Below are 24463 nucleotides of genomic sequence, written 5' to 3' on the forward strand. Positions count from 1 at the left end.
TTTCAAATCCAGCCTTTATTGCCATGCTTCAGGGGCTGAGGAGGAGGGAGAGGGCTCAACCCTGCTTATCTCTTCCCAGACCCAGAGGCAGCTGGAGGGCAGTCCCTGAAAGTCTTTTTCCAGCCGAGGGGCTGAGGGGAAGGGGAGATTTCTCTGCTGCTTATGCCAGGAGCAGGAAGACCTAGAGCAGTGAGCTGACCTCCAGAGGCCAAGAGACTCTCAGAATTAGGCAGGAACATCTTTTCTTTGTTTTCCCCAGAATCAATCCCAGCAAGACAAAGGATTTTAGTGTTAGTCATTAGCTATCCCTGTTCTCTACGAGTGTTAAGAACTAAAACATTAGCAGCAACCTGCATCTACCTCTGTGTTCCCACCATATTCCATGCTTCTTCAGCTGCCTGGTTGCTGGAAACGGCCCTTGGATTTCTTCTCTCCCCAGGCTTGGGTGTTCGCTAGGAGCCTTGGTTACCCTGTCCCTGCAGGTAGAAGTAGATAGAACCGACCGAGCTTAAATTTTTTTTTAATTTTTGACCATTTTTCATTGTTTTTCAGTTACAGTTGACAGAGGGCCCAGGGTGTATGTGGGGGAGATGTTGGAAGGGTAGATGGGCTTAGGAAACTCTTGGGTTCCCCAAACAGTACTGAGGGCCTGGACGCCCAGGGCCTGCTGGCTCCAGGGACTGAAACCCTGAGGTAGGCACCCCCCAGAGTGAGATGCTCATAAAGAGGCCCTGATGTCACCCCCTCCCCCTGTTCAGCAATGATGAACAGAAAGTCTGGAGGGAGAAGTGAGGGCAGAGCCTGGGTGGGCAGGAGGCTGAGAAGAGCATGAGGGGCTGGTCCTTGGGGCAGTGCCATGAGGGGACGGTGGGAGTACTTTAGCTGCTGCTCTGCTGCTCCTGCTCATGGATGAGGCTGGCGATGGGGCTGGTGATGCCTCCTATCAAGGTCCAGTACTTGTCAAAGCTGATGCATCCATCGTGGCTGGTGTCCAAGTCCCGGATGAGCTTGTCAGCAGCCTTTCGATTCCCCGTGTCCGTCAGCATGTGGTTGAGCTCTTGCTGAAGCATCTTTTGGAAGCTGCTCTTGCTGATCTTGTTCTTGCCCAGGCTGTACTTAGACGCATATTTGTAGAAGTTTTCCACCAGAACCGCAACCGCCTTCTCCTGCTCTGTGCAGCCGTCCGCCATCTCACTGCCTCACTCCTCGAGGGGCCTGGGCACCATGAGAATCACAGATGAGAAGAGACCCCACAGGCCAAACCTCCTCCCCCACATACACCCTGGGCCCTCTGTCAACTGTAATTGAAAAACAATGAAAAATGATCAAAAATTAAAAAAAATTTAAGCCCGGTCGGTTCTGTCTACTTTCACCTGCAGGGACAGGGGGACCAAGGCTCCTAGCAAAGACCCAAGCCTGGGGAGGGAAGAAATCCAAGGGCCATTTCCAGCAACCAGGCAGCTGAAGAAACATGGAATATGGTGGGAACACAGAGGTAGATGCAGGTTGCTGCTAATGTTTTAGTTCTTAACACTCGTAGTGAACAGGGATAGCTAATGACTAACACTAAAATCCTTTGTCTTGCTGGGATTGATTCTGGGGAAAACAAAGAAAAGACCTGTATCTGGTTGGTGGGGGAAGAAGACAGAGTCACCATGAGATGTGGGATGCAACTGATCTCAGCGATGTTGAAGAGCAAGAGACTTGCAGCTGAGAGGGAACCTGAAATGGTCAGCCTCCTGGAGTTCACAGAAATTTTCAGGAAGCCTTCAAACTTCTTCCAGAATGAGGAGGGAAGGTGCACATAAAATTAGGATGTTAGCTGACACATTACACAGATGAAGTCCAGCTAGAGCACCCCTATAGAAATATGTATCCCTTGGTACAATTGGGAAGCTACCCCTTCTACAGGCACGAACTCGTTCTATGAGATGAATCCGCACAACATTTGGAAGTGTGGAGAGGCAGAGAGAAGGCAGGTGAGGCCTGTCATAGATATGGAGAAAGGATCCCAAATTGACCCCATTTTTATGATCCCCGCTAGTGAAGCTGCTGCAATCCCACAATGGATGATGTGATCAGAAATGCTGTTATCCGGGATTGGAAAGCTTCAAGAAGCATCGAGAGGTTTTCCAATAGGGCAGACAAGTTGAACTGTAGTTTGAAGATCTCACTGAGCATCACCTAAAGAAGCCGTGTTCCTGAGCATAGAAAACAGGCCCTCGGGGGCTGAAGGGCAAGTGGTTAAGTTATAAAAGGTGAGCAAGGGAAGGAACGGGAAATGGGAAGGGTCTGGCAGACTCATCCTAGGATGGCAGACTCCAGATGTTGGAAGACAAAAGATTCCTCATTCTTCAACAGCTGGAACCAGACCAGCCCCAGCTTATCTTCCCAGGGGATAGGCCCAGCCCTGAGATCTAATTCAGGCAGACTTTCCAGAACCCTGTTGGTGAGCACATCTCTAGACCTACTGACCAAAGACAAGAAGGTAAACAGATGCGGGAGAGACACACAGAGCACAGGCTTCCAGCTAGCCTTCTGGGAGGTGAGTTCACACAGGTCAGTCCTGTGTACTATACCTTTAATAGCCCTGTGAACAACCTGTGGTTTTCTCTACACATGTGTGCTCTCACCCAGCTCAGCGGGATCTGACCACACAGACATATGACTCATACCAGTGGATTCTCGTGTATCTTTGAGACTTAAAAGAATGTCCACTTCATTATAAAAGAAGTTCACTCTTAAATATTATAATTGAGATGTCATTTCATTGTGCCATTTCCATGGAGGAAAAAAATAATATTTATTCATTTTTATGATCACAAAAGTAATAAAATTCATTGGAAAACAGCTGAAAACTCAGAAACGTATGAAGAAGAAAATTAATATTGCTCATAAGTTGACCATTCCTTCCTTAACACTTACTGAGCTCAGTCCTTCTCAGCCTGGTCTGCTCTGGGCTGCAGAGAGTAACCCAACTGGCAGAGCCTTTGTTCTTGTGCTATTTACATGCTGATGGTGAAGCAGAGAAGAGACAATCCAATTAGCATAAAATATTCCTGGTCATCACAAATAGCATGAAGAAGAATAACAGGGCAAGGGGGAGAGGGAGACTAATGGGAGGGGTAATTTTGCCTAGAAATAAGCATAGTGAATTTTGGGAATTTTTTTTCCTTCTGTTCTTTTAAGTATCCATCAACATTTTTATTATCAGTTGCAACTTTTCACATGAAACTTGTAAAAAATAAGCATACTTTCTCTTTCTGACTTATTTCACTTAGCATAATACCTTCTAGGTCCATCCATGTTGTCACAAATGGTAATATTTCATTCTTTTTTATTGCTGAGTAATAGTTCATTTTAAATATATATATCCATCTATCAATGGACATGACAAATACCATATGATTTCACTTGTATGTGGAATCAAAAAACAAAACAAAAACAGACCCATAGGAACAAATCAAACTGATGGTTGCTAGAGGGGAGGAAGTGGAAGGGGGAGGGGTGAAAAAGATGAAGGGGAATAGTCAGCACTATTGTGATAACCATGTACTGTGACAGTTGGTTACTAGACTTGTGAAATCACATTGTAAGGTATATAAATGTTGTACATCTGAAACTGTACACAGTATTGTATGTCAACTGTACTTAAATAAACATATTTTATGTAAAACATCATTTTGCAGAAAACCTGGAACATATGGAAAAGTAGCGAGAAAACAAATTTCCCACAATACTACCACAATAGGATAATCTTGCTAAACTCATATAGTATTTATACATTGAATCTCGCTTTTTCTTCTCTTAACTCTCCCTCATAAACATTGCCCCATGAGGGTCAGAGTTTTGAGAGAAAGTACCAGAAGCCATGATTTCTCTTCTATGTGGGAAAAGGCCTTCAGAGAAACCCAGGTGCCCTGCTCCCTGGGCTGGCTGCCTGGGTGTTGCCTGTCTGGGATGACCCTGGGCTCTCGATCCACTGTATTGAGAGAGGAGACATCAGCAGCAGAACTCTCTGTCCCTGGAGACAGAGTTGACAGCACCCCTTTCCCGGAGATGGAGATAATCCCAGACACCCCCTAATGCTCCTATGAGAGAGATGCCATTGTCTTAGGAAGCCCCAAAGGCCCAGGCCATCCTCTCGAAGGCAGAACGGCAGAAGTTATAGGCGGCAGCTGTTCCCTCTCTCTCCTGCAGCATCTCTGCCCTAACTGGCTTTCTCCTTCTTGCATCTCTATAGGACAGCATCATTCTGGATCTATGACCACTCATACCCACACCCAGTCCTACCAGTCGAGTCACCAGAGAGCTTTATAAGGAACATCTTCCCCTTCATGCCCTGGCAGATATTGTTCAATTGGTTGAGTGTCGCCTTATGCACTGAAAGGTGTCCGGTTCAATTTCCAGTCAGGGTATATGCCCAGGTTGCAGGTTCAATCCCCAGTGTTTTTTTCTTTCTCTCTCCCTCTTTCTTCCTCTCTCTCTAAAATCAATAAAAACATATTTCTTTTAAGATGTTGCTCTTTGCCCGGCCGGCATGGCTCAGAGGTTGAGCGTCAACCTATGAAACAGGAGGCCATGGTTCGATTCCCAGTCAGAGCACATGTCCAGGTTGCAGGCTCCATGCCCAGTGGGGGGCATGTAGTTGGACATCCCACTCACAATCAGGGACTGCTGGCTCCTAAACATTCGTCTGCCTGCCTGCTTGATCACCACCTAACTGCTCCCCTACCGGCCTGATCACCCCAACTGCCCTCCCCTGCCAGCCATCTTGTGGCAGCCATCTTGTGATGACATGGGGTGGCCATCTTGTGATGACGTGGGATGGCCATCTTGTGACAACGTGGGGGTGGCCATCTTATGGCAGCCATCTTGTGATGACGTGAGGGCGGCCATCTTGTTGTGACGTGAGGGTGCGAGGGCCACCTAGGCTTTTATTAGTATAGATAGCTAAAAACTGGAAATAACCCAAATGCCTTTCAAGAGATGAAAAGATAAACAAAATGTGGTATACCCATAAGATAGAGTACTATTCTGCAATGAAAAGACATGAACTATTAACACATACAACAGCATGAATAAAATTCAAAATAATAATGTTAATTAAATAAGTCAGATAGAAAAAGAGTATATATTGTATGATTTCATGTATACAAAATTTTAGAAAATCCAAGCTTCTCTATAGTTCTGGGAAGCAGACCCATGATTGTCTAGGCACAGAGAGTAAGGGAGGGAAGACTTACAGAGGGGCACAGGGAAACTTTTGGGACTAATGGATACATTCGTTATCTTGATAATGTTGATGGTATTGACGGTGCCAAAACTTATCAAATTCTACACTTTAACTACAAAGTTTATTGAATATCAACTATGCCTTCTAATAAAGGTATAAATAAATATCTCAATAAAGCTGTTTAGAAAAAAAAGCAAATGTCCACTGTACCTCTCCCCCTTTTTCTCTTGGGACCCTGTATTTAGGGCCTTGCTTTATTTCCCCTTTTGCTGCCTTGTCTGTCTCTCCTTTAATTTCATAATCTTCCTAAATTAGGCAGGACTCTCCTCGCTGGACTGGGCAGTTATGTCATTCTTCCATAGCAATGAGATGAAAATATCAGGACACAACTAATCAGAATCCAATTACAAAGTTAATACACCCTGTATTTCCTCTTATGGTGCCAAGCAGTACCCAGATATTAATCCCACTGATTTGGCCTTATGTCAAAGGTCCAATTTCTGTGCCAGTCTAGGCAGTTATGGCTCTCAGAGCTGAGGTGGCTCTCCTGGCAACAGAATAAACAGAGAGGAGTCTTTTCTGGAGAGCATGGCCTCTGAGCAGCAGCCCTATACTTATTCCAAGGGCAGAAGCTGTTACTACATGTTTTATTACTTTCCCGAGAACAAAAATCATGACACCTCATTGTACATTTCTTTTTTTATTTTTTTTATTTCTGTGTGTGTTAATCCTCACCTGAGGATATTTTTCCATTGATGTTTAGAGTGTAAAGGAGAGGGAGAGATAGAGAAAGAGAAAGATCGATGTGAAAGAGATACATCGATTGGTTGCCTCCCATATGCGCCCCAACCAGGGGCAGGGATCAAGCCTGCAACTGAGGTATGTGCTCTTGACCGGAATTGAACATGGGACCCTTTAGTCTATAGGCTGATGCTCTATCCACTGAGCCAAACCAGTTAGGGCTAATTGTACATTTCTTGAATTATTCAATGACAAAGTGGGAAAATGTCCCTCAGTCATAAAGAGAAAACTAAAAAGCAAACAAAGGTGGCTTTAAAACAAAGATGGATTTCTAACATGGAATTACAAGTATTTACAATATACCTCTTGCTGTATACATTATAAATAGAAACAATAATCAAGTCTGTTAATTCCATCTGCTTCCCATAAAAGGAGAAAATTCCTTGCATGTAGGTATCAGGAAGCCTCCAGTCAATGGAGGGGATTTTCTCCCCAGAGTCTAGCAGAATCCCCTCCTGGTGGTGTTTTGCCTTCTGCAAGCTTCACTTCTCCCACTGCTGTGATGGAAAGGTGCGCACTGTCTGCCTCAGCTTCCTTCTCAGCACCCGGCCCTGAACTCACCTCCGTTTGGCTTTGGCCCCATCCCTCCAGTGAGGCAGCTCCCAAAAGCCACCAGCAGCCTCAGTGTTGTTTTCATGACCTTGTTTTAGGGCTAGTCCATCACCTCTCACACTCTTTCTCCTTCTTCTCTCCTCTGCCCTTCTCCAAGTCTCCCGCTACCTCTCTAGCCACTCTTTTCCATCGGTTCCTCATTTTATCCCCACCTCTTAAGTGTAGGTAATTTCCTAATTCTATCCTTGGCTGGCTTTTCTTCTCTCTGTGCACAAGCTCCCTCTGAATATCTTTTATCCTCCCATGCTTCGAGTTTTCTTTTATTCTTATGACTCCTAAATCTACATGGTTAACCCTAACCTCTCGCTTCAAGCTTGAGATTCACAGATGGTGGCCTGTATGGCTCAGTTGGTTGAGCATTGTCCTAGGCACAGAAAAGTGGAGGTTTGATTCCCAGTCAGGGCACATACCCAGGTTGCAGGTTCCATCCCTGGTCAGGGTCCATGCAGGAAGCAACTGATCAATGTTTCTCTCTCACATCCATCCATCTCTCTCTCTCTCTCTCTCTCTCTCTCTCTCTTCCTCTCGTTCTTAAAAAAATCAATAAAAACATATTTTTAAAAAGAACAACACTCTTTTTTTAAAGATACATTTCTAACAAATAAAAGATTTTTTTAAATCTGCACTTCAAAATTATGAAGGGGTCCCCTTGATAGATCAGCAACTGTGGAGAATTCCTAGAGATGGAATGCCGATTAAATAATGATGGGACTGGACTAGAGAAAGAAAACAGTCCAGTGGGAGAGCCCCATGTCCAGAGAAGGAGTGCCCTGAGAGCTGGACAGGACCAAGGGAACTCAAAGGAGAACCACCAAAAGGAGCAGCATTTGGTCTCTATAAATCAGCCCTGTCACATAAACACAAGCACCCAGCCAGTTAGAGATACCTGGGACAGTCCCTCCAGGCAACACAGCAGATGTGGGCTTGGCTCGGTGCTTGCTTCAGACAAGGCAGAGTACCATGCATACTAGAAACTGGAGCTCCCACACCCGCAAGACCAGCCTCTGCCCTACCCTACTTCCAACTGCCCACCCTTCCCCTGCCCCACTCTCACTCCCATTCCACTCCTCCAAGCAAGTAGCACGAACAGATGCTAGAGAGTCTAATGAGGCAAGTCTCTCAGCTACAACAATGAACACTGTCAGCAATCAGCAAACTTTTGAGGAAGGCCAGCACCATGAAAGAAGTAGAGCAGACATTAAAAAAGAATGTACACAGGCAAAGTTTGATCAGAGAAGACCTAAACATAACCCAAGTCCTCAGAGGAATAAGTGAGAGTCTGGCATCCAAGAATAGGCAGTCTGTGATGAAAAGGGCCAATGAGAACTCCTGAAAATAAGAAATTAAGCAGATGAGCTATAACAAAAAAAAATACAGTTTATAAGAATTATTGAGCTGTAAAACTGAACTGGGGGGATTCTTCTGAAATGTAACACAAGAAAAGGAAAATATGAATTAATGTTTTTAAGAAATGTGGAAAGTGGGTCCAAGATGGCAGCCTAGGAAGACCCCAAAATTACACCTTAGCCAGCACTTACTGTAGCCCTGGCTGGCTGGCCTCCTGGGTGTCCCATGTGCCACACTTGCCAGCTTTGGTTCCAGCCAGCCTGCCAAAAACACCCAACACACACAGTCCACACAGAGGTCATTCCTACATAAAACCACTTCTTCAAGATCAAGAGAGATAGATAGCCTGGCTGGCCTGGCTCAGAGGTTGAACATGGACCTATGAATCAGGAGGTCACGGTTCGATTCCCAGTCGGGGCACGTGCCTGGATTGCTGGCTCGATCCCCATTGTGGGGAGTGCAGGAGGTAGCTGATCAATGATTCTCTCTCATCTTTGATGTTTCTTTCTCTCCCTTTCCCTTCCTCTCTGAAACCAATAAAAATATATATATTTTTAAGAGAGATAACTGTTTCATCTAATTTATGAAAACAAACACAAAAAGTCAAATAAAATGAGAAGACAGAGGAATATTTTCCAAAAGAAGTAACAATAATTAGTAAATAAATAAATCAGAAAAAAAACTAATGAAATGGAAATAAATAATTTGTCTGATATTCAAAGTAGCATTCATAGGAAGCTTGCCAAACTTGGGGAAACAATAGAGGAATTCAGTGAGAACTTCAACAAAGAGTTAGAAAATATAATAAAGAACCAATCAAAGCTGAGGAATAACTGAAATGAAAAATATACTAGAAGCCTTGTCAAGGGCGGGGGGGAAAAAAGGACACTTATGTAATACCCTTTGTAATACTTTTAGCGAAAAATAAAAATTTAAAAAAATATATATATATACTAGAAGCATATAGATTAATGGAATAGAACAGAGACCCCAGAAATCAACCTATGCCTATATGATCAATTAATATTTGACAAAGGAGGCAAGAGCATACAATGGAGTAAAGACAGTCTCTTCAATAAATGCTGTTGGGAAAATTGGACAGGTACATGCAAAAAATGAAACTAGACCACCAAGTTAAACCATACACAAGAAGAAACTCAAAATTGATAAAAGACTTAAATGTAAGTCGTAAAACCACAAAAATCCTAGAAGAAAACATAGCAGTCAAATCTCAGACATCTCACATAGCAGAATATTTGCCAATCCATCTCCTAGGGCAAGAGAAACACAGGAAAAATTAAACAAAGGGGACTACATCAAACTAAAAAGTTTCTGCACAACAATAGAAACCATCCACAAAATGAAAAGGGAACCCCCTGTATGGGAGAACGTATTTGCCAGTGATACTTCTTATGAGTTAATTTCCAAAATATATAAAGAACTCATACAACTCAACAAAAGGAAGACAAAGAATCCAATTTAAAAATGGTCAACAGCCGAACCGGTTTGGCTCAGTGGATAGAGCGTCGGCCTGCGGACTGAAGGGTCCCAGGTTCGATTCCGGTCAAGGGCATGTGCCTTGGTTGCCGGCACATCCCTACTGGGGGGCGTGCAGGAGGCAGCTGATCGATCTCTCTCATCGATGTTTCTAACTCTCTGTCCCTCTCCCTTCTTCTCTATGGAAATTCAATAAAATATATTTAAAAAATAAAAAATAAATAAATAAATAAAAATGGTCAACAAACTTCAATAGACACTTCTCCAAAGAGGATATACAGGTGCCCAATAGACATATGAAAAAATGCTCAATGTCACTAATCATCAGAGAGATGCAAATTAAAACTACAATGAGGTATCACCTCACACCTGCCAGAATGCTACCATCAACAAATCAACAAATGACAAGTGCTGGTGAGGATGTGGGGAAAAGGGAACCCTAGTACACTGCTGGTGGGGATGCAGATTGGTGCAGTCACTATGAAAAACAGTATGGATATTCCTCAAAAAATTAAGAATGGAACTGCCTTTTGCCTCAGCAATCCCACTTCTGGGAATATATCCTAAGAATCTTGAAACACCAATCAGAAAGAATATATGCACCCGTATGTTCATAGTAGTATTATTTATACCAGGTAAGGTCTGGAAACAGCCCAAGTGCCCATCAGTAGATAAGTGGATAAAAAAATAAATAAAAAATAAAAAGCTGTGGTACATTTACACAATGGAATACTATGTAGCTATAAAAAAAAGATTGTTGGGGAGCACAAGAGACTTGGTTGTAAAGTTGTAAGGAGGATATTCCAAGAAAAGGAAAGTGTATGGAAGGCCGCCTGCCCTGTTTATCAGAATTCCGACTTAGGGGAGACTTAGGGGAGTGTCAAAGGCAGCGCCCCTAATTATTCCTTGACCTTTCCAAACAAGTCTGTGCACATGCAGACCCCTGGGTGTTTACTAGAATCCTTATGCTTAATCCCTGGATGCCTTTGCCTAGAGGACAATGTAAATACATGTGTCCTCCCAAGATTACTCACCCTACTGATTGTATCTAAAGATAAAAATTCCAATAAAAGCCTAATGAGGCAGGCAATCAAGGCTGCTTGGACCCTTGAACCAGGCAAGCCCCTTAGCTCTCTCCCCCACAGTGAAATTGTGTCAGAGTAATCTGTTCATCCATTGTTCAGGGGCTGCTTGTCAGCCCCGGCAAAGGATCTCTTACCTTTTGAAACAGCATAGATGGACCTGGAGATTATTATGCTAAGTGAAATAAACCAGTCAGAGAGAGACAGCACCACATAATCTCACTTATGTGTGGAATCTAATAAACAAAATAAACTGATGAACAAATAGGTCCAGAGACATGGAAACATGTAATAGACTGACAGATCTCAGGGGGAAGGGGTTGGGGAGCGGAGTTGGGGGGGTGGCTGGGGGGGAGAAGAAGGAAGAGATTAACCAAAGAATTTATATGAATATAAGCATAACCTATGGACACAAATAATGTGCAGTGAGGGAGCTGGGATGAGTGGGGAACATCTCTAATAGCCTCAAAAATAAAATTTTAAAAATACATTAGAAGAAATCAACTGCAGATTAAATAATACAAAAGAACAGATTAGGAGCCTGGAAGACGGAAAAGTTTGAATCACCTAATCAGAATAGCAAAAAGAAAAAAAAAGAACTTAAAAAAATGAGGATACTTTAAGGAACCTCTGGGACAACATCAAGTGCATTAACATTTGCATTATGTGAATCCCAGAAAAAGAAGACAGAGGGAAAGGTACAAAAAATGTATTTGAAGAAATAATAGCTGAAACCTTTCCTAACCTGTGGAAGGAAAAGAAACATCCAGGTCAAGGAAGCAAAGAAAGTTCCAAAAGATCAACCCAAAGAAAACCACAGCAAGACATATTGTAATTCAAATAACAAGTGTTAAAGATAAAGAGAGAATCTTGAAGGCAGTAAGAGAAAAACACCTTATCACATGCAAGGTAACTATCATAAAGCTAACAGCTAATTTCTCAGCAGAAACTTTACTGGCCAGAAGAGAGTGACAAAATATATTTAAAGTGCTGAAAGAAAGGAACATACAATCTAAAGTACTCTGTCTGGCAAGGTTATTATTCAGAATTGGAGAAATAATTTCCCAGGCAAACAAAAACTGAAGGAGTTCATCACTACTAACCTAGCATTACAAGAAAAGCTGAAGGTCTTCTTTAAGTGGAAAAAAAAAGGCTATAGCCAGAAATTTAAAAATACACCAAAGAAAAAACCTCATATGTTAAAGGCAAAAATATAGTAAAGACAGTGGATAAGCCACTGAAAAAGATAATATAAAAGTTAAAAGATAAAAGCAGCAGAAGCAAACATAAATACAATAAGTAGTTAGGGGATACACAAAATAAAAATATCTAAAATATTACATCAACCAGAGACATAGAAGCATGGGACAGATTGTCAAACCTCAGAGGGAAGGGGGGGGGAGCCGGGGAGGGGGAAGGAAAGATCAACCAAAGGACTTGCATGCATGCATATAAGCATAACCAATGGACACAGACAGTATGGGGGGGGTGAGGGCATGTTCTGGGGGGAATGTGATGGAGGGAAAAGGAGATATATGTAATACTTTCAACCATAAGAATTTAAATTAAAAAATAATAATAAATAAAATTAAATTTTCCAAAAAATTTTTTTAAATGTTGAAGGGTCTTCTTTAAGTGGAAAAAACAGGCCATAGCCAGAAATGTTAAAATATATGAAAGAAAAACACCTCCTCTGTTAAAGGCAAAAATATAATAAAGGCAATGGATAAGTCACTGAAAAAGCTAATAGAAAAGTTAAAAGATAAAAGCAGCAAAATCAAACATAAATACAATAAGTAGTTAGGAGATACACAAAACAAAAAGATCTAAAATATTATATCAACCAGAGACATAGAAGCATGGTACAGACTGTGGAATCTCAGAGGGAAGATGAGGGTGGGTGGGTGGGTGGGTGGGTGGGAAGAGATCAACCCAAAAACTTGTATACATATATGCATAACCCATAGGGTGGTGAAGGCCTGGGGTGGGGGACTGGGGCGGGCTAGAAGAGGTCAATGAGGGAAAAAGGGGGACATATGTAATACTTTTAACAATAAATTTTTTAAAAAAAATAAATAAAATATTACATCAAAACAAAGTTGTGGAGAGGGAGTAAAAATAGAGCATTTTAAATATACATTCAAACTTAAATGCCTATTAACTTAAAATAGATGGCTATATATGGAGGTCAATATACATAAACCTCATGGTAACCACAAACTAAAAATCTACAAAAGATACACAAAAAATAAAGAGAGGGCCCTAACCGGTTTGGCTCAGTGGATAGAGCGTCGGCCTACGGACTCAAGGGTCCCAGGTTCAATTCAGGTTTGATGTTTCTCTCTCATCGATGTTTCTAATTCTCTATCCCTCTCCCTTCCTCTCTGTAAAAAATCAATAGAATATATATATATTTAAAAGTAAAGAGAAAAGAACATAAACATAACACTAAAGAAAAACAGCAAACTACAAGGAAAGAGACCAAGAGAAGAAGAAAGACACAGAGAACTACAAAAACAATCAGAAAACATTCACAAAATGGCAATACATACATGCCTATCAATAACTACTTTAAATGTAAATGGACTAACAGTGATGGTGAACCTATATCACGCGTGTCAGAGGTGACACTCGAACCCATTTTTTTGGTTTATTTTTCTTTGTTAAATGGCATTTAAATATATAAAATAAATATCAAAAATATAAATCTTTGTTTTACTATGGTTGCAAATATCAAAAAATTTCTATATGTGACACAGCACCAGAGTTAAGTTAGGGTTTTTCAAAATGCTGACACGCCAAGCTCAAAAGGTTCGCCATCACTGGACTAAATGCTCTAATCAAAAAACATGGGTAGCTGAGTGGCTTTTTTAAATATATATTTTATTGATTTCAGAGAGGAAGGGAAAGGGAGGGAGAGAGACATCAATGATGAGAGAGACTCATCAATCAGCTTCCTCCTTCACGCCCCCTACTGGGGATTGAGCCCACAACCCAGGCATGTGCCTTTGACCAGAATTGAACCTGGGACCCTTCAGTCTGCAGGCCGATGCTCTATCCACTGAACCAAACCGGCTAGAGCTAGAGTGGATTTTTTAAAAAGACATCTATATGTTGACCTCAAGAGACTCACTTTACATCAAAAGACACACATAGACTGAAAGTGAAGGGATGGGAAAAGATATTTCATGCAAATAGAAACAAAACAATAAAAGAAAGCTGGATAGCAATACTCATATCAAGCAAAATTGACTTTAAAATTATGTTTTTATTGATTTTTTTTTTTTAAGAAAGAGAGGAAGGGAGAAGGAGAGAGAGATAGAAACATCAGTGAGAGAGAAACATCAATCAGCTACCTCCTGCACACCCTCTACAGGGGATCAAGCTCCCAATCTTCACATGTACCCTGACCAGGAATAGAACCAGTGACCTCTTGGTTCATGGGTCAATGCTCAATCAGTGAGCCACACCATGGCCAGGCAGAAAAAATAGACTTTAAAACAAAGACTTAAAAAAGAAATAAAACAAAGACTGTAAAAAGAGACACAGAAAGTCATTACATAATAATAAAAGGGTCAATCCAAGAAGGGAATATAACATTCATAAAAATGAGCACGAAAATATATTAAGCAAATGTTAACAGATATAAAGGGAGAAGTTGACATATTAGGTCAATTTAATATCCCACTTATACCAATGAATAGATCATCCAGACCAAAAAATTAATGAGGAAATATTGGCCTTAATACATTAGACCACATGAAATTAATAGATATTTACAGAATATTTTCAAAAGCTATAGAATACATATTCTTGTCAAGTACACATGGCACATTCTCCAGAGTGGACCACATGTTAGGCCACAAAACAAGTCTCAATAAATTCAGGAAGACTTAAATCATATCAAGTATCTTTTTCAACCACACTGTATGAAACTAGAAATCAATTATAAGAAGAAAACTGGAAAAAACACAAACATGTGGAGACTAAGCAACATACTACTAAACAACCAATCGGGCAAAGAGGAAATCAAAAACTATCTTGAGACAAATTAAAATGAAAACACAACTCTCCAAAATTTATGGGATGCAGCAAAAGCAGTTCAAAAGAGGAAGTTCTTAGCAATACAGGTCTCAAGAAACAAGAAAAATCCCAAATAAACAATCTACTTTACACCAAAAGGAAGTAGAAAAAGAAGAATAAACAAAACCCAAAGTTAGTAGAAGGAAGGAAATAATAATCAGGGTAGAAATAAATAAAATAGAGACAAAAAAAACAATAGAAAAGATCAATGAAACTAACAACTTGTTCTTTAAAATAATAAACAAAATTGATAAACCTTTAGCCAGACTCATCAAGATAAAAGAGAGAGAGCCCAAATAAATAAAATCAGAAATGAAAGAGGAGGGATTGCAACTGACACCACAGAAATATAAAGGATCATAAAAGAATACTATGAACAATTATATTCCAATAAATTGGACAACCAAGAATAGGTACATTCCTAGAAATGAACAACCTTCAAGACTGAACCAGAAGAAATAGAAAATCTGAACAGACTTAATAGTAGTAATGAAATTGAATCAGTAATAATAAAATAAAATTAAAAACTCCCAACAAACAAAAGTGCAGGACCAGATGGCTTCACAGGTGAATTCTACCAAACATTTAAGGAAGAATTGATACCAATCCTTCTCAGACTATTCAAAAATTTAAGAGAAAGAAACACTTCCAAATTCATTCTATGACGCTAGCATTACCTGATAGCAAAACCCCACAAAAAATTATAGGCCAATATTCTTGATGAACATAGATGCAAAAAATCTCAACAAAACATTAGCATATCAATTTCAACAATACATTAAAATGATCATACACCATGACCAAATGGAATTTATTCCAGGGTTGCAAGGATGATTCAATAGCCACAAACCAATCAATGTGATACACCACATTAACAAAGCCACGGATAAAAATCAATAGATTCAATATAATAATCTAAATAGATGCAGAAAAAGCATTTGACAGAATTCAACACTCATTTATGATAAAAGTGGCAGGTTTTTTTTAGTATTATACCTCAATATAATAAAGGTTATATTTGATACACCCATAGCTAACATCAGACTCAACGGTGAGAAGCTGAAAGCTTTCCCTCTAAGATTAAGAACAAGACAAGGATACCCACTGTCACCACTTTTGTTTATCATAGTATTGGAAGTCCTAGTCATAGCAATTGGACAAGAAAAAATAATAATAAAAGGCATTCAAATTGCATAGCAATCAGACAAGATGACATACTATATCAGTGATGGCGAACCTGTGACACCTCTGACACGCGAACTCATTTTTTTGGTTGATTTTTCTTTGTTAAATGGCATTTAAATATATAAAATAAATATCAAAAATATAAGTCTTTGTTTTACTATGGTTGCAAATATCAAAAAATTTCTATATGTGACACAGCACCAGAGTTAAGTTAGGGTTTTTCAAAATGCTGACACGCCGAGCTCAAAAGGTTTGCCATCACTGTACTATATGTAAAAAATTCTAAAGACTCTACCAAAAACTATTAGGACAAATAAATAAATGCAGTCAAATTACAGGATACAAAATCAATATTCAGATATCTGTTGCATTTTTATACACTAATAATGAGCTATCAGAAAAAGAAGTTATGAAAACAAACACATTTACAGTGACATCAAAAAGAATAAAATACCTAGGAATAAATTTAACCAAGGAGGTAAAAGACCTGTGCAGTCAAACCTTGGTTCTCAAATGTCTCCCATCTGGAACAATTCAATTCTCGACCAAGTTGTTCATTGAAAAATGTCTCAGTTGTTGAACAAAACTTCAGTTCTGGACCCAACAACCTTTTCATGCTGATACCTGCATAATGAGTCATGCATCTCTCAGGTGACAAACAAAGGAGAGAATGCATGAGTGTGAGTCACTTTACCGCTAAACCTGATGTTGTTAACGTCTCAGGGAATTGTACTGTGAATATTGATTGAGAAATATCACTATGACAAAGAAGTAAGAAACCTTGCGATAAACTTGTTCAATGACAATGCAGTATTTCACTGCAGGCAAGTGTTAAAATGCAGGCAAAACCCCAACAAACAAGTGTTGGTGAGGATGTAAAGAAAAGAGAACCCTTGTGCACTGTTGATGAGAGTGTAACTGGTGCAGCCACCATGAAAAACAGTTTAAAATAGAACTGCCATTCAACCCAGCAATTCTACGTGGGGCATTTATCTGAAGAAAAAGGAAACAATATTTTAAAAAGTCATATGCACTCCTATATTTAGGTCTGATCAAATAATTGAATTGATACCACCCACCCCACCCCCCAGAACTGACCTTCAGGCCCACTTCACAATGGACATTCCACTTGCTTAGACCACATTCCACTTGCTAGGACCATTATCTCTCCCCTCTGGAGTTTCCCAGAATCCGACCCACACAGAGAATTCTCCGCCCAGAAAAAGCCCACCTAGAGTCCTTTAAAAAGCTCTGACTGCCTGTCTTTGGTTGCTGGCACCATTTTGGGGTTCAGCCCATCTGGTATCGAGATGACCTAATAAATTTATAATCCCTTACCACTTTGGCCTCATGTGTTCCTCCTTCCGCAACCCTAACACTGTGTTTATTGCAGCACTATTTACAATAGCTATGATATGGAAGTAATCTAAGTGTCCATCAACAGATAAAGATGTAATGTGTGTTGCCCTAACCGGTTTGGCTCAGTGGATAGAGCGTCGGCCTGCGGACTGAAGGGTCCCAGGTTCGATTCCGGTCAAGGGCATGTACCTTGGTTGCGGGCACATCCCCAGTGGGAGGTGTGCAGGAGGCAGCTGATCGATGTCTCTCTCTTGTCGATGTTTCTAACTCTCTATTCCTCTCCCTTCCTCTCTGTAAAAAATCAATAAAATATATATTTTTAAAAAAAGATGTAATGTGTGTGTGGGGTGGACTGGGATGTAAATACTGGAATATTACTAAACCATTAAAAAGAATGAAATCTTGCTGTTTGCAACTAAGTGAATGGACCTAGAGGGTATTATGCTAAATAAAATGAGTCAGACAGAAAGACAAACACCATATGACTTCACTCATATATAGAATCTAGAAAAACAAAACAAACGAACAAACAAAACAAGTTCTCATTAGTTACAGAGAATAAACTGATGGTTGCCAGCAAAGGAAGGGTGTCGGGGGATGGGTGAACAGGTGAATGGGTCTAAGAGGTATAAACTTCCAGTTAGTTAATAAATAAAGCATGGGGGTGTGATCTGCAGCGCAGGGACTATAGTCAATAATATGGTGATAACTTTGTATGTAACAGTTTACCAGATTGATTGTGTTAGTCACATTACAAGGTACATAAAAATTACTATGTTGTACACCTGAAACCAATATAATATTGTATGTCAACTATACTTATTTTTAAAATTAATAAAAAATAGCCGAAACCGGTTTGGCTCAGTGGATAGAGCGTCGGCCTGCGGACTGAAAGGTCCCGGGTTCGATTCCGGTCAAGGGGCATGTGCGTTGGTTGCGGGCACATCCCCAGTAGGGGATGTGCAGGAGGCAGCTGGTCGATGTTTCTCTCTCATCGATGTTTCTAACTCTCTATCCCTCTCTCTTCCTCTCTGTAAAAAATCAATAAAATATATTTTAAAAAAATAAAATAAAATAAAATAAAATTAATAAAAAATAAATTAAATATTTACAAACGTTTTAAGAAAAAGGGAGAGAGCTAGAAATGTGGAAAATAAATTCTGAAGTTCCAATTTTTCTCTAATAGGTGTTCCAGAAGAAGAGAATAAAAGAGAGGAAATTCTTAAAGAAATGCTAAAACTACAAAATAGAACAGAAAATAATATAATACTGTGTTTCCACAAATCAGTAGTGACAATTTATAATGTTTTACCAGATGTGCCTTTAGTAATATTTTTAAAGAAATAAAACTACAAATAAAGCTGATGGTCTTTCTGACCCCAATCTCCCTTCCTCACCTTTTTCCTTAGGGCAGCAACCACCGTCATGAATTTGTATGTATCTTTCTAGGCCAATAATGTGTATTGCATAATACAGATGATGCTTTTGCATATGGCTTTAAATCTTACTTAAGTAATAATATACCGAACATAGGGCTCTGCAACTCACTCTTTTTACTAGCAGTGTAAGTTTTATCTCTCTCTGCATTTATGGAGAGAGTACCAGTTAATTTCTCGGGACTACTGTAAAATATTTCATTGTATTATCAACTATGCCACATTTTAGATTATACTTTTATTTATAAATGGACTTTTTACCATCATGAAACAATGTACTAATATGAGCCCTATGCACACGGGTGACGGTTTATCCAAGTGTGTATCCAGAAGTAGAATTGCAGGAAGATAGGATATGCACATTTCCAATTTTACTAGGTTCTGTGAAACTGCTCTTCCGTTTACATTCCAACAAGCAGTATATGCCTGTCTCCACTTTCCCTCAACCACACCAAGATGTGATATTTTCAGACTTTTTAATTTTGCCAGTCTGATGGGTGCAAAATTGTCCCTCATTACAATTTTTAGTTGCATGGTCCTTATGTCTAGTAAGTTTGACCATCCTTTAGTCTATTGGCCACTTGGCATTCCTTTTCTGTAAATTGTCTCTCTGAATCCTTTTTATTTTAAGTGCTATGAAATTTACATATGACATTATATTAGTTTCAGGTGTATAGCATAGTGATCCAATATATGGCAATAAGTCTAGTTAACATCCATCACCACACATAGTTACAAATTGTTTTTTCTTGTATTGGGAACTCTTAAGATCTACTCTCTTAGCAACTTTCAAATATACAAAAAAGTATTATTAACTAAGGTCACCATACTGTATATTATATCCTCATGACTTAGTTATTTTATAACTGGAAGTGATACCTTTTGACCCCCTTCATCCATTTCGCCCACCCCCTGAATTCTTTCTCAATTGTATTTATAGCGTCTTTTTTTCATACAAAAGCTTTTTATTTTTTTTAATCCTCATTGGAGGATATGTTTATTGATTTTTAGAGAGATGAAGGGAGAGAGAGATAGAGGGAGAGAGAGAGAGAAAGAGAGAGAGAGAGAGAGAGAGAGAGAGAGAGAGAGAGAGAGAGAGAAGTTGCCTCCCGACCCAGGAACTAACCTGCAGCCTGGGTATGTGCCCCGGCAGGGAATTAAACCTGCAACCTATCGGTGTTGGGGACGACGCTCCAACCAACTGAGCCACACTGGCCAGGGCAGTTTTTAATTTTTTTTTTATATTGTCAGATTTAACAATCTGATGGAAGATATATTTTTTAAAGAATGGATGGCCTCAAAATTGAGAGGATACATTGAGTGCTCAACTGGATGAATATAGCAAATGCCCATTTAGACACAGTGCAGTGAAACTTCAGAATATGATTGTCTGAGGGGTTTAGGGTTTGGGGGGTGGGGCTGGTTGTTTGTGCTAGCTTTTGCAATGAGACCAGAAAGGGGGCAGGTGGGGTGGGGGGCGCTCTCTGGGTCCTGGGAGAAACTGGCAAGGAACTGAGACGCATTCACCATCTCAATCTGTCAGTTGTGACTGCTTCACAAATCACCAGGGACCTTGGGGCATTCCTGCAAACAGAATTCTGGAGACTCATTAGGAAGCATGGGTGGAAGACGTTTGTTGTTACTGTTAAACAATATCTAACAGTTTAGAGTTCACCAAGCATTGTTTACAAATGAGGATGAACCATCCGAACTTGGCATTTTTGTGGAGTAAAAAACGATTGAATGTTGTTTGTGTGGTTTTTTTTAAAGGGAGGATGATGATTTTTATTTTTTTAATATATTTTATTGATTTTTCACAGAGAGGAAGAGAGAGGGATAGAGAGTTAGAAACATCAATCAGCTGCCTCCTGCACACTCCCTACTGGGGATGTGCCCGCAACCAAGGTACATGCCCTTGACCGGAATCAAACCTGGGACCCTTAAGTCTGCAGGCTGACGCTCTATCCACTGAGCCAAACCGGTTAGGGCAACGATTGAATGTTTGTTGGCTATGTCTTAGGGTTCAACCTAATCCAAGATTTCATCTCATCCTGTGAGATACACATTATTATCATGAACGTCTTCTACAGAGGAGCAACCAGTGTGGCAGGGAGCTTAAATCTGCCGATGGGGCCTTATGACGGCTAAATGGCAGCGGTTAGTTCGCCTGCTCCAACTTCCTATCCCCATCTGAGAAATAGGGAAAACACTTCATGCTCTTCTCTTCCTGAGGAAGACTGTCTGTCACGGAGTCATCTGTCTTCTAGGGAGTTTAGGCTCAAGATCATCCGTGCCAAGAAATGGCTTTTGCCAAGATAACTTGGCCTGGACATTGGGACAGACAACATGCTTCAAGCATAACATATGAGCTGGAGAAAAGTATGTCAGGGCAGGAGCAGACTGTAAGCCAGAGAGGATCAGGTGAGCGGGGAGAGAGATTTCTGTGTGTCCCAGCTGCTAACGGCTATGCTCAGAGCCCGAAGTAGCTGGCGTGCTATTTCCTTGCACCAACAGTATTCCAGGAAGGAAACCTCCCCAGCCTGGATGACAACTCCAGCCGGCCTGAGAATTTTCTGCTCATTCTTAGAATAGTGTCTGTGGTCACTTTGGTTGCAAACCCAGTCTCCGTTCAGAAATTAGAATGCTGATGCCAGGTATTCATCAACAGTCTGAACTTTTTACCATAAATCCCACTCTTCCCCCCACCTGCCCAGCTGGAAGCCCACAGTGGGGACAGTGTAGAGGGGCTGGCTTCTTCTCTCTTTTTCCACTCGGCCTCCCCAGCCAGTTACCATGGCTACGACGACTGCTGCTCTGTGGGAGCAGTCCGGAAAGGGGCAGCAACAGCTGTTAAGTTGACTTCAGGCTTTCTTGCCAGGCAGATGTTAAATTCTGCCTCTTTCTCGCCAAGTGCTTTAATGCCCTCTCCAAGGGTTCCCCACTCAGGCTCTTTCTCCCAAAGTCCTCTCTAACCTGTGGATGGATCTCAAGTCCAACCTCATTTGGGGTGGTCACCTGAGACCCCATCCTCAGCCCCTGGGCATTCAGCTCCAGCCTTTAGCTATTGGGGAGCCCCACAGAGGAACGAAGACATGGAGTCCCTGCAGGACCTCTCTACTGTGAGGCCCACATCTGTCCAGAGGAAACGCGCATGCTTCTTATCCCCCCTACCCCCCCCCAAAAAAAAAAAAAAAAACTCTGCAAGTGCAGGCTGGTCCCAGCATAGTGGCAGCAGCCCAACCAAAGCAGCTTGTGGGCCCTCCTCTCACTTTCCAAATTTCCCAGGTGGGACCAGAGCCCAGGCCAAAACGCCCAGCTGGAGGGGGTCACACAGGCTGCTCTCGGAGAAGCCCTGTCCCCCAGACACAGGACCTCAGGAGGCTGGAGGTAGGGGAACAGGAACTCACTTGTCCCCAAGATGGGACTCACAGCACAGCTTTCTTCAAGCAAATTTGCCCTCACAAAATCCTCCTCCTGTCTCCTCTGCTTTTCCTTTTACAGAGTCTCAAAGTGGACAAAGGGGTTTGAAAAGTCTTGGGACAAATTTGGACATTTCCATAGGTGACTTGGTACCTCCATTTGGATTTTCGCATCTATGATACATATTGGTGTCTGGTGGGAATTTTAGTTTTAAGGCCCTGTTATACTTACATGCATTGACCATTTTTATGGTCATAAGTACAGATAGCATGATTGCTCATTTTAAAGATGAGGAAAACATACCTCTGGGAGCTCAAAGAGGTAAGGCCAAGGTCACCCAGCCAGTCAGTGATGGAGCTGGAATTCCAACCGGGTGTGTCCCGCGACATCTGGGAGGTGTGTGCGCCCTGGCCTTGTACCCAAGGAAAGCATTTGGAGACACAGAGGGAAGTGCTTCCTTCGTTTAGGGCTCAGGCCCCAAGTCACAGCAAGAGGCTCCAGGCCACTAGAGAGCTGATGTAAGACGGCTCCTGAGGCTTGCTCCTGCCCACACCCCCACAGGACATCTTCTGGGACCTAGTTTCAGAGAGAGGACTGGTAGGACTCGGGTTGTGGGAGAGACCAATAAATAATTCTACTGATCTGGCAGCGACCCCATCTCAGTGAGACTTTCGACTGGAAGGAGGATGCCAGGAGGGCTGACTCACCTAGTCTAACATCCAAGCCAAACACTGAGGAAAGGGCTCAGCTCAGCCAAGAAGACTGTAACTGCAGGAGGACGGGGAGTCTGTGCTGGGATCCCAGCCATGCCTTTGCCTCGATGTTTTCTCAGAGTGTTTGGCCTCTTTTTCTCCATGAATTTTGTGTGCTTGGGAACAAGGCATGCCAGGGCTTCAGCTGGTGGTGCAGGAACACCACACAAAGGTGTTGAGAGGGGAGATATGGAAGAACTGACTTAGGGTCCTTACGGGAGGGGGCGAACACGGCAGTGGCCAGCTCCCAAAATGAGCTTAGTTTGCTCTTCAATGAAGTCCAGTCTGGTGGGTGTTTCCAACACAGGAAGTTAGTTAATAAGCCATGGTCCTTCCACAAAGAGAGGCCACTGAAGAGCACGACATAGCACACTTAATTATACGGAAAGATTATCAAGGGAAGAATGTGGAGAGCAGGATCCTGTGGGTCCTGGGATCACACCCTTCAATTAAGTTCCTTCTTATCCTCAGGCTGAACCAAAGGTGTAAAGTCAGGACAGGGCCCAGCCCCTTCCACTTCCTAAGGTCCGAACACCTCACCTCCATCTCTCCCACATCCTTTCTCGGGGATCTGTCGGCTGGTCTTCTACACCCTTCAAATACAGAGTTATCATTCCCCACAGCATTAGTCCCAGACAACTGGGCTCACTCTGATGAATGCTCCCTTTGGTGAGGAAGCCTTGCCCCATCCTACCCCCAGTTTCTGATGGGGCTACATCCCTGAGGCCAGAATGTGTTTTGGGCACTTCCTCAGTGAAGAAGAGAAACCGGCGCGAACACAGGCGCACGCACGCTCTTGTTTACCGTAATCTAGGACAATCTACCTTAACACAAACACACATATAAATATTGTTTGGGTTTTGTTTTTACACACAATCGGCTCATAATAGGTTAGTCTGCCACGAGGATTGAGATAAATTCATGCTTAGGACTGAAACATTTCTCCAAGGATACGGTCTGCAGAGATGCACCCCTGATGAGATGATCTTTCAATACGTTGGCGGGGCAGCCAGGTCTCGGCGCCTCAGACCTCTGCACGCCAGAAGAGGCTACAGGACTCCTAACGAAAGACCTGGAGGCAGATTGCTCAAGACAAGGAAGAGAGGTCAGACAGCTATCTCCTCAACACTGTTGGTCGCTCCAAAATTACAGGGTTTGGATTTTGGATTCTGTTGGGTTTATGTTGACTCTTATTCTCTCCATTAGAAGGAGGGCTGACTTCCTTGTTACGTATTTATGCCAGTATATGTATGCTTAGAGCAAATTCTGGAAGTAAATACAACAAAATGTTTAAAGTAGTTATGGAAATGACTTGAAATTAAAATATTCTTTTTTTATTGTTACCTGTGTTTTCCTTCTCTATTTTGCCAAAGAAATTGAAGCCATTGGCTTGTGCTGACTGAAATTCCTGTTGCCTTCTCTACACCACTCCCCTAAGTTCTCATCCATCTCTGTGACCACATGCATCCTTCCCTCCTTCCCTCCAAAATCAGAGACTGAGGCAAACTCTCCTTCCATGTCCTTATTATCTCTCTCTGTGTTCTAACTGTACCTAACGTGTAAAACTGACCTATTCATGCATTACAGAGTTGCTGTCAGCAGTCATACTTCTGATAAATAAAAAGAGCACAGTAATGAAGAAGATAATGTTTT

The 24463-nt window shown here is 41.5% G+C and overlaps 1 protein-coding gene and 1 pseudogene across 1 annotated transcript; both read right to left on the reverse strand.

Annotated features, from left to right (window-relative positions):
* Positions 1-16335, reverse strand: LOC102440866 (annotated as a pseudogene).
* Positions 16336-22770: 6435 nt separating this feature from the next.
* On the reverse strand, positions 22771-23356 carry LINC02054 (long intergenic non-protein coding RNA 2054). The gene is given in 2 exon segments (XM_023750505.1): positions 22771-23160; positions 23351-23356. Coding segments are annotated over 2 exon segments (396 nt in total).
* Between the last annotated feature and the right edge of the window lie 1107 nt (positions 23357-24463).

This window comes from Myotis lucifugus, unplaced genomic scaffold, assembly GCF_000147115.1.
Source record: "Myotis lucifugus unplaced genomic scaffold, Myoluc2.0 scaffold_14, whole genome shotgun sequence".
Lineage (NCBI taxonomy): Eukaryota > Metazoa > Chordata > Mammalia > Chiroptera > Vespertilionidae > Myotis > Myotis lucifugus.